Source organism: Polyodon spathula, chromosome 16 (assembly GCF_017654505.1).
Source record: "Polyodon spathula isolate WHYD16114869_AA chromosome 16, ASM1765450v1, whole genome shotgun sequence".
Taxonomy (NCBI): Eukaryota; Metazoa; Chordata; class Actinopteri; order Acipenseriformes; family Polyodontidae; genus Polyodon; species Polyodon spathula.
This window is the reverse complement of record NC_054549.1, coordinates 9,837,457-9,848,578: the sequence shown is the minus strand read 5'-3', so window position 1 is coordinate 9,848,578 and position 11,122 is coordinate 9,837,457. Positions and strand designations below refer to the sequence as shown.

The window sequence follows — 11,122 nt, the reverse complement described above, 5'->3', positions numbered from 1 at the left end:
TTTCACAAAATGAATTTAATAAACTTTATTTAATAACACTGTTTGTGGTCCCTAATTCCATTCAAACTCCATTTGTCCTGCCATAAAATGGCACTTTCGCTGCTAAAGTATCACCAGCTGGATATCATCACAGGCGTGACAGTGCTGTTATACAGCTAATACCATGCAGAACACAGACTAGCTCTTCACATCTCAGCAGAGCTAAACGAATCAGACACAGCAGCTGTACCCAGCTGCCTGGAAAGGCGCTGGCAGAGAGCCCCCCTCACTGCCGTGTCTTCACCACTGCAGAGTCCTTTACTGTTCAGCTCCAGGGATTTGATGCTGCAAGAACGATCTTTTCTTCTGCCGTTGTTTAGAGAGGGCGCTCAAGGGAAGCTGTTTCTCATTGGTTGGTTCCCCAGCTGCCGTGTGACAAAGTCACAAACCCAGACAGCAATGCCAGACTGTCCTATAGCCGCAGGGTGTTAGAGCTGAGGTCTGGCAGACCCTCCTCAGGGTGCGAGTCAGTCCTCTTTACTGCCCCCTGCTGGCTGGAGGGTGTCACTGCAGAGTCTGAGCACAGTTGTGAGCCAGCTGTGCTGTGCTGCTCTGTGAGGTGCGCTGCCCCCTGCTGTTCAGAGCTGTGCACTGCACCCTGACTCACCCCCAGGGATCCTGGCAGCTCTGAGCTGGCTGGCGAGACTGCCTGATTATCCGGCTGCATATCCAAGGATTTCAGAATATCGGAGATGTCTGGGATATCCCAGCCCTCCTCCCACCCGGAGCTGCAGGCGTACAGAGTGTCCGCTTCGACACTCCCTCCCTCCGTCTCCACGCTCCCCTGGCCTGGATCTCCCCCCTGGTCGTGCTCCAGGCCCGGTTCTGGATCTCCCCTCTGGTTCTGCTCCAGGCCCGGTTCTGGATCTCCCCTCTGGTTCTGCTCCAGGCCTGGATCTGGATCTCCCCCCTGGTTCTGCTCCTCACTTCCTCTCTCTCTGGTTCTCACTCCCACAGCCACCAGAATCGTCTCCATCTGCCGCATGTAGTCCAGGTGACCTTTCACCTACAGAGAACAGCAACAGCACCTTTCACCTGCGGAACAGAGTGTTAGTGTGTGTCAGTGTGTGTTAGTGTGTGTGTGTGTCAGTGTGTGTGTGTGTGTGTGTGTTAGTGTGTGTCAGTGTGTATTAGTGTGTGTGTGTTAGTGTGTGTGTGTGTCAGTGTGTGTTAGTGTGAGTGTCAGTGTACAGTAGGGCTCCTCTGTGTGTGTCAGTGTGTGTTAGTGTGTGTGTGTGTGTGTGTGTGTGTGTGTGTGTGTCAGTGTGTGTGTGTGTGTGTGTGTGTGTGTGTGTGTTAGTGTGTGTGTGTGTGTGTGTGTGTGTGTGTTAGTGTGTGTGTGTGTGTGTGTGTGTCTGTGTGTGTCAGTGTGTGTGTGTGTGTGTGTGTGTGTGTGTGTGTGTGTGTGTGTGTGTGTGTGTGTGTGTGTGTTAGTGTCAGTGTACAGTAGGGCTCCTCTGTGTCTGACCGGTTTGGTGACGCATGCAAAAAAGTTGTTTGAGAATTCTTCTCACCTTTCCTTTCCTTCCCACTCCCTCTCTCTCTCTGTCTCTGTCTCTGTCCCTCCCTCCTTCCTCCCTCCCTCTCTCTCCCGCTCTCACCACAGAGGACAGGTCCACGTTGATCATCCTGCGGTCATCGAGGTCGACTGGCTGAAGCCCAGCGACGGAGAGCTGAGCAGAGGAGGAACGATACAGGAACCCCAGGAGCCAGTCACCCCTGAGAGAGGAGAGCAGAGAGATAGAAAGTCATTGCAGAATATACTGGACACAGTACAATACACAGGGCAGTCTCACAGCACCGGACACAGTACAATACACAGGGCAGTCTCACAGCACCGGACACAGTACAATACACAGGGCAGTCTCACAGCACCGGACACAGTACAATACACAGGGCAGTCTCACAGCACTGGCACAGTATAATACACAGGGCAGTATCACAGCACTGGACACAGTACAATACACAGGGCAGTATCACAGCACTGGACACAGTACAATACACAGGGCAGTATCACAGCACTGGCACAGTATAATACACAGGGCAGTATCACAGCACTGGACACAGTACAATACACAGGGCAGTATCACAGCACTGGACACAGTACAATACACAGGGCAGTATCACAGCACTGGACACAGTATAATACACAGGGCAGTATCACAGCACTGGACACAGTACAATACACAGGGCAGTATCACAGCACTGGACACAGTACAATACACAGGGCAGTATCACAGCACTGGCACAGTATAATACACAGGGCAGTATCACAGCACTGGCACAGTATAATACACAAGGCAGTATCACAGCACTGGACACAGTATAATACACAGGGCAGTATCACAGCACTGGACACAGTACAATACACAGGGCAGTAGCACAGCACTGGACACAGTATAATACACAGGGCAGTATCACAGCACTGGACACAGTACAATACACAGGGCAGTATCACAGCACTGGACACAGTATAATACACAGGGCAGTATCACAGCACTGGGCTCTAACTGACCGGCAGTATCCATTGATGATCTGGCCGGACACCACTCTGGTCAGAGGCTGCCAGTGTCTGGAGCCCCCTTCCACCGGCGCCCCCAACAGGACAACATCTTCAACTACACCCTCGCAGTCTGGGAAGGAGAGAGAGGGAGAGAGAGAGAGAGAGAGAGAGACAGAGAGGTCATTAAACACTGGCAGCCCTACAGCTATATTAAAACTATATACTCTACTACAGTCTGACACTGTGGCACACCTGAGCTTATCTCAGACTCTCCTCTCTCCTGTGTCAGTCTCTCCTCTCTCCCCTCTCCCCCTCAGTACCTGTGTCCTGTGCCAGCTCTTGCAGACAGAAGTAGATGACTCTCGCTCCCAGACTGAATCCCACCAGCGTCACGGGCCTCTTACCCTGTGGACACAAACACAACAAGTCACAAACACACAGCGAGCGAGCGGGTGTGGGAGAGTGTGGGGCAGTGGGGGGCAGTTTGGGACAGTGTGAGGCAGTGTGGGGCAGTGGGGGGCACAGGGGGAGAGCTAGTCAGTGTGTCAATGGTTCCTGTGCAGTGTTTCAATGCTGTCTCACTCACCTGCTCCCTGCTCTTCAGTACCTGTGCAGTGTTTCAATGCTGTTTCACTCACCTGCTCCCTGCTCTTCAGTACCTGTGCAGTGTTTCAATGCTGTTTCACTCACCTGCTCCCTGCTCTTCAGTACCTGTGCAGTGTTTCAATGCTGTTTCACTCACCTGCTCCCTGCTCTTCAGTACCTGTGCAGTGTTTCAATGCTGTTTCACTCACCTGCTCCCTGCTCTTCAGTACCTGTGCAGTGTTTCAATGCTGTTTCACTCACCTGCTCCCTGCTCTTCAGTACCTGTGCAGTGTTTCAATGCTGTTTCACTCACCTGCTCCCTGCTCTTCAGTACCTGTGCAGTGTTTCAATGCTGTTTCACTCACCTGCTCCCTGCTCTTCAGTACCTGTGCCAGGTGTTTTCCCACCTCTGCGGAGCGGCTCAGACAAACCCCCCACGGGTTGTCAATCACACTGGCGACCGCCAGGATGGAGGCAGGCCAAGTCAGCGCAGTCATGATACCTGGCCAATCAGAGGAGAGGAAACAGAGGGTCAACTACTAATACCGCCAAATCACAGCAGAGCAGAAACATGTCTCTGTCTGTCTCTGTCTCTTGATCCCTGTCCCTCTCAGTCCCTCTCCTCACCTGACAGCACAGTGTATTTCAGAGCCTCCTGTGCCACCATGTTGACCAGCCCGTTCAGCAGGGTAACCAGCGCGTTGCCAAGTTCCAGCAGGTACCGTGACTCCCAGGCTAGGCAGTATTGCTCCCGGGACTGACACAGGCCCTGCCAGGGAGCCAGGAACGAGGCTGCAGGGAGAGAGGGGGGGAGAGAGAGGGAAGAGAGAGAGAGAGAGAGAGAGAGAGAGAGAGAGGAGGTGAGAGAGGGGGAGAGAGGGGGGGAGAGAGGGGGGGGAGAGAGAGAGGAGGGAGAGAGAGAGAGAGGAGAGAGAGGGGGAGAGCTCCCACCCACTCTCTCCTCAACCAATCTCTCTCCCCTCTCTCCTACCACTGTCTCTCCTTACCACTCTCTCCCCCCCAACTGAGAGAGAGAGAGAGAGATGGGGAGGAGGGGGAGAGAGGGAGAGAGAGGAGAGAGAGAGGGAGAGAGAGAGAGAGAGAGAGCACTCGCTCTCCCCCTCTCTCCCGAGGAGAGGATAGAGAGGACAGAGAAGAGGAGGAGAGAGAGGGGGAGAGAGAGGAGAGGAGTCACCTGCTCCCCCTTCTCTCCCCCCAGAGAGGCGGGGGAGAGAGAGGGAGAGAGAGGAGAGACTGTCCGCTCTCTTCTCCTGATGCTTCTCTCCCCCTCCTCTCCTCCCCCACTCTCTGACCTCCCGCTCTCTACGCTCTCTCCCAGAGAGAGAGGGAGAGAAGAGAAATAGAGAGATGAAGGGAGAGGAGGGGGTGAGGAGTCTCTGGGGGTGGGGGGGGGGGAGAGAGGGGGAGAGAGGGGGAGAGAGAGAGAAAGAGGAGGGGAGAGAGAGAGAGAGAGAGAGAGAGGGGGTGAGAGAGGGGGGGAGAGAGAGAGGGGGAGAGAGAGAGGGGGAGAGAGAGAGCCCCACTCTCTCCCCCTCTCGCTCCCCCGACTCTCCCCCACTGCGTCTCTAGAGGGAGAGAGGGGGGGAGAGAGAGAGGGGGAGAGAGGGGGGTGAGAGAGTCCTACACTGTAGAGAGGAGGAGAGAGAGAGGGAGAGAGAGAGGGGAGAGAGAGAGGGAGAGAGGGGAGAGAGAGAGGAGGAGAGAGAGAGGGGGGAGAGAGTCTCTCACTCTCTCCCCTCTCTCCACCCCCACTCTCATCTCCTGACACTGTCTCTCGCTCTCAACTCTCTCCTCCCCTCTCACTAGCTCCCGAGAGAGGGGAGAGAGAGGGAGAGAGAGAGGGGAGAGAGAAGGGGAGAGAGAGGGAGAGAGAGGGGGTGAGAGGAGAGGAGAGAGAGAGGAGGAGAGAGGAGGTGAGAGAGGGGGAGAGAGGGGAGAGAGAGGAGCAACTCTGAGAGGGGGTGAAAGAGAGGGGGTGAGAGGGGGTGAGAGGGGGAGAGAGAGGGGGTGAGAGAGGGAGTGAGAGAGGGTGAGAGAGGGGGAGAGAGGAGCAGGGAGGCTCACCATACTGCCCCGCACACAGCCAGCCTGTCACTGCGATGGTGAGGTGCAGCTGGTTGCCTTCACTCAGGGGCAGGATCTCAAACTGCTCGATATCGCCCACACGCCTCTTCATCTTGTAGCCTGAGAGAGAGAGGGAGAGGAGGAGTCCGTCTGGATTCACTCTGGAGTCAGTCTGGATTCACTCTGGATTCTCACGCTCACCTGTAAGCCCCGCCCCCGCGGCTCCGAACAGAGACGCCATGATGGCGATGCCGGCGGTGGAGCCCAGAGCAGCAGCCCCGGCACTGCCAATCACCGCACCGGCGCCCGCGGCAACCAGGGGGGCCGCCAAACCCCCCGTCAGACCTGCAAAGGCAACATTAATAACAGCACTGATACACTGAGACACACACAGAGACACACTGAGATACACACAGAGACACACACAGAGACACACTGAGACACACTGAGATACACACAGAGACACACTGAGACACACTGAGACACACACAGAGACACACACTGAGAGACACACAGAGACACACTGAGACACACTGAGACACACACAGAGACACACTGAGACACACACTGAGATACACACACTGAGACACACTGAGACACACTGAGACACACACTGAGATACACACAGAGACACACTGAGACACACACTAAGATACACACACTGAGACACACTAAGATACACACACTGAGATACACACAGAGACACTGAGACACACTGAGACACACACTAAGATACACACACTGAGATACACACAGAGACACTGAGACACACTGAGACACACACAGAGACACACTGAGAAACACACTGAGATACACACTGAGACACACTGAGACACACTGAGACACACACAGAGACACACTGAGACACACACAGATACACTGAGACACACTGAGACGCACATTGAGATACACCGAGATACACTGAGAAACACACTGAGAAACACACAGAGACACACTGAGAGACACACTGAGATACACACTGAGACACACACTGAGACACACTGAGACACACATTGAGACACACACTGAGATACACTGAGACACACACTGAGACACACACACACACTCTCTCGTTCTCACCGATCACAGTGCCCCCCCCCACAGTGGCGAGTCCGATCAGCAGGTAGCGTCTCAGCTTCTTCCGGCTCTCCCTGCGTCTGCGGGCTGAGCCCTGCTCCCTGCACATGAGAACCGGGTCAGAACCACACAGAACAATCATCTGGGTTTCACTGACAGACAAGCACTGAAACAAGTGATCTAATCTCAACACTTACTGTCCAGCACAGTCTTCAAGGACAGCAGAGAAAACAGATAATAAGAAATGTTACTCCCGAGAGGCAAACACAGACCACAGCAAACAAGCCCCCTCTCCTCCACCCCACCCCCCCTTCTTCTATTGGGAGGGAGAAGGCTCTCCGTTGTGTCTGGTGTCGGTTTGTTCCGGGGAGAGGGAGGTGGGGGAGGGGGGAAGAGAAAGTGGGAGGAGATGAGCTCTCCGTTTGTGTCTAGGTGTCGTTTGTTCTGGGGCCAAGGGTGGGGGAAGGGGGGAAGGAGAAGTGTGGAGGGGGAGGCTCTCCGTTTGTGTCTGGTGTCGTTTGTTCGGGTACAGAGGGTGGGGAAGGGGGAAGGAGAAGTTGGGAGGGGGAGCTCTCCGTTTGTGTCTGTGTCGTTTTTGTTCGGGGGGACAGAGGTGGGGGAAGTGGGAGGGGAGTCTCTCCGGTTTGTGTCTGCTGTCCGTTCTTGTTCGGGGTAGACGTAGGTGGGGTGAGAGGGGGGGAAGGAGAAGTGGGAGTGGGAGCTCTCCGTTTGTGTCTGGTGTCGTTTGTTCGGGGGACAGAAGGGTGGGGGAAGGAGAAAGTTGGTGGTGGAACCCTCCGTTTGTGAGTCTGGTGTCGTTTGTGCAAGGAACCGAGTGTCCCACCCCCCTCCCCATCCTCACTCTGTCTCTCCCTCTCCTCTCTTCTCCTGCAGGCTCTGCACCAGCGTGTCCTCGTACTGCTCCAGCTCTTCCAAGGTGACGCGCAGCAGGCAGGTCACGTAGCGAATCAGCACGCGGGCGCGGGCATCATAGTAACCTGGGGGGAGAGGATCACAATCCCTTGACTGACACGTGCTGCAATACTGCAGACGAGACTGGCTTTATAAACAACAGCAGAAGCAGCAGTGGAACTACAAAAATTTATAAGAGTCTCACCATCTTTAACTGCGAATGAAACGAGATCCTGAAAGAGAAAGCGACACAGACAGGTTAGTGAAAGAGAATAACCCCACAATGCACCTGTGAAACAATCCCACAATGCACCCGAGAAGTAACCCCACAATGCACCCGAGAAGCAATCCCACAATGCACCCGAGAAGCAATCCCACAATGCACCTGTGAAACAATCCCACAATGCACCTGTGAAACAATCCCACAATGCACCCGAGAAGCAATCCCACAATGCACCCGAGAAGCAATCCCACAATGCACCTGTGAAACAATCCCACAATGCACCCAAGAAGCAATCCCACAATGCACCTGTGTGATGAGGAGGGGGCGGCCGTGCAGCTCGGGATCCTCCAGCAGCAAAGAGACGAAGGTGTCGGGCCCTTCCTCCCCACCCAGCCCCTCCCCAAACGCCTCCATCACGGGCAGCACAGAGTCGCAGAGAGCGAGCCAGCCTTTGGTCTGCACGAACGGTCCTCTCCCTTGACGGGTCCCTTTGTTGGGGGGAGAGAGAGAGAGACAGACAGAGACAGACACAGACAGACAGACTGTCATTTTTTACGTACAACTTGGGTGAGGGTCACGGTTACCATATGTGATTGGACAGGTGTGAGGGACATGGACTGGTGTTAGGGCAACCTGGACATTGTGGTGAGGGATGTGGCCATGGGTGTTAGGGGATAGTGGAAATGGTGTTAAGAGATATGGACCTGGGTGTGTGGGGAGTGGACACATGGTTTTAGGGTAGTGGAAAATGGGTGGAGGGATCATTGGAACAGCATGGTGTTGATGGGGTAGGACTATGTGTTCGGGTAGTGGAAATGGTGTGAGTGGACTATTGGCCATGGTGTTAGGTGTAGTTGCCTGTACCACAATCCCCCTCACCTTTACCACACTCCCTATACCTGTACCACACTCCCCCTCACCTTTACCACACTCCCTATACCTGTACCACAATCCCCCTCACCTTTACCACACTCCCTATACCTGTACCACAATCCCCTTCACCTTTACCACACTCCCTATACCTGTACCACAATCCCCTTCACCTTTACCACACTTCCTATACCTGTACCACAATCCCCTTCACCTTTACCACACTCCCTATACCTGTACCACACTCCCCCTCACCTGTCCCCCTCACCTTTACCACACTCCCTATACCTGTACCACAATCCCCTTCACCTTTACCACACTCCCTATACCTGTACCACAATCCCCTTCACCTTTACCACACTCCCTATACCTGTACCACACTCCCCCTCACCTGTACCACAATCCCCTTCACCTTTACCACACTCCCTATACCTGTACCACAATCCCCCTCACCTGTACCACACTCCCCTATACCTGTACCACACTCCCCCTCACCTGTACCACAACCCCCTTCACCTTTACCACACTCCCCCTCACCTGTACCACCATCCCCTATACCTGTACCACAATCCCCCTCACCTTTACCACACTCCCTATCACCTGTACCACAATCCCCTTCACCTTTACCACACTCCCTATACCTGTACCACAATCCCCCTCACCTTTACCACACTCCCTATACCTGTACCACACTCCCCTTCACCTTTACCACACTCCCTATACCTGTACCACACTCCCCCTCACCTGTACCACAATCCCCTTCACCTTTACCACACTCCCTATACCTGTACCACACTCCCCCTCACCTGTACCACAATCCCCTTCACCTTTACCACACTCCCTATACCTGTACCACAATCCCCTTCACCTTTACCACACTCCCCCTCACCTGTACCACAATCCCCTTCACCTTTACCACACTCCCTATACCTGTACCACACTCCCCCTCACCTGTACCACAATCCCCTTCACCTTTACCACACTCCCTATACCTGTACCACAATCCCCTTCACCTTTACCACACTCCCTATACCTGTACCACAATCCCCTTCACCTTTACCACACTCCCTATACCTGTACCACACTCCCCCTCACCTGTACCACAATCCCCTTCACCTTTACCACACTCCCCCTCACCTGTACCACAATCCCCTTCACCTTTACCACACTCCCTATACCTGTACCACACTCCCCCTCACCTGTACCACAATCCCCTTCACCTTTACCACACTCCCCCTCACCTGTACCACAATCCCCTTCACCTTTACCACACTCCCTATACCTGTACCTCACTCCCCCTCACCTGTGAGCTCTACCTGGGAAGAGCAGTGCCAGCGAGATCCCACACAGACCCGCGTAGGCGAAGCGACCCGGTTCGCTAAGCAGCCGACCAATCAGTGCCCCCGAGCCCACCGTGATCCCGCCCCCTCCCTCCAGACTCGCCAGGCCGAGCACGTTGGCGTTTCCATCTGAAAGAGCGAGAGAAGGAGCAAAACCACGTGAGTTACAGACAGGGAGACACGACATTGCTGCCTGGAACATCACCGGCGGCGGCGAGGCTGTGTGACACTGCGGACACGTTCTGTAAGCAAGCACTTCTTCCATTCCACCACCAGGCGTCGCTGCCTTTTCCACTCGCGTTACACAGTCACGTGTGCGGAGGCTCTAAAGCCTGTCACAGCTGGGATCAGACAGGAGCTTCCCACGGTGCGCTCAGCGCCTGAGCCAGTCTATTCATTACATGTGCCTTTAGACGCGCGGGACAGCAGGGTTGCGCTGTCACAGTAAACCTGCAAAGCTGTTCAAATGAATATGTGAAGCCATTTCAACAGCCCTCGTAGCAGCAGGCGCTGTCATGGGAACATTTATCCCACAAATGTACTAATACAGATGCGTCATACCTGGAGTCGCCGGGCCCGCTTTCTCGTCGCTACCGCCTGCCGGTGCACTGCTTTCTTCTGTTTCCATGGTTTCCTGACCCGTTAATTCTCTTAATTTGACTTTCTGTTTATTTGTCCGTCCCTGGGTTAAAGTTTACAAAGTTTCACTCAGTCGACACCAAGCCCCACCCTTCCGCTAGACCGATATAGGGGACTTGCGTGCAACGTCACAAACGCGGACCGCCCCCTTTGCGTCACCCAAACGATTCAAGCGGCAGCGGAAGGCAGCGCCGCGTTTCTCAGTAATTGTCAAGCAGAACAAAGAGTTCTTTCTATCTACAAAGTGAGAACAATGTCACGATAACCGACCTCGTCAACACAACCCTGCAATAACCGCCAGACACACTGACACGCAATGTACTTCTAACAAGAATCATTTTAATGTAAAGCACACTGTGAGACTGATGCACACACTCACAGCAGCGCTGTCTGAACCAAACCATGAACACCTGCAGATCGCTCCAGTTTACTACAGCGCACCCTGCCGCTCGCTCCAGTTTACTACAGCGCACCCTGCCGCTCGCTCCAGTTTACTACAGCGCACCCTGCATATCGCTCCAGTTTACTACAGCGCACCCTGCATATCACTCCAGTTTACTACAGCGCACCCTGCATATCACTCCAGTTTACTACAGCGCACCCTGCATATCACTCCAGTTTACTACAGCGCACCCTGCATATCACTCCAGTTTACTCGCTCCAGTTTACTACAGCGCACCCTGCATATCGCTCCAGTTTACTACAGCGCACCCTGCATATCGCTCCAGTTTACTACAGCGCACCCTGCCGCTCGCTCCAGTTTACTACAGCGCACCCTGCATATCGCTCCAGTTTACTACAGCGCACCCTGCATATCGCTCCAGTTTACTACAGTGCACCCTGCATATC

The 11,122-nt window shown here is 54.3% G+C and overlaps 1 protein-coding gene across 1 annotated transcript; it reads right to left on the bottom strand.

Annotated features, from left to right (window-relative positions):
• Positions 1 to 10: 10 nt before the first annotated feature.
• tmco4 (transmembrane and coiled-coil domains 4) lies at positions 11 to 10,611 on the bottom strand. The gene is given in 14 exon segments (XM_041274396.1): positions 11 to 1,045; positions 1,641 to 1,758; positions 2,555 to 2,672; positions 2,863 to 2,947; positions 3,493 to 3,629; positions 3,755 to 3,919; positions 5,213 to 5,332; positions 5,414 to 5,557; positions 6,293 to 6,390; positions 7,152 to 7,287; positions 7,407 to 7,434; positions 7,731 to 7,873; positions 9,557 to 9,763; positions 10,196 to 10,611. Coding segments are annotated over 14 exon segments (2,160 nt in total). The 5' UTR covers positions 10,263 to 10,611; the 3' UTR covers positions 11 to 451.
• Between the last annotated feature and the right edge of the window lie 511 nt (positions 10,612 to 11,122).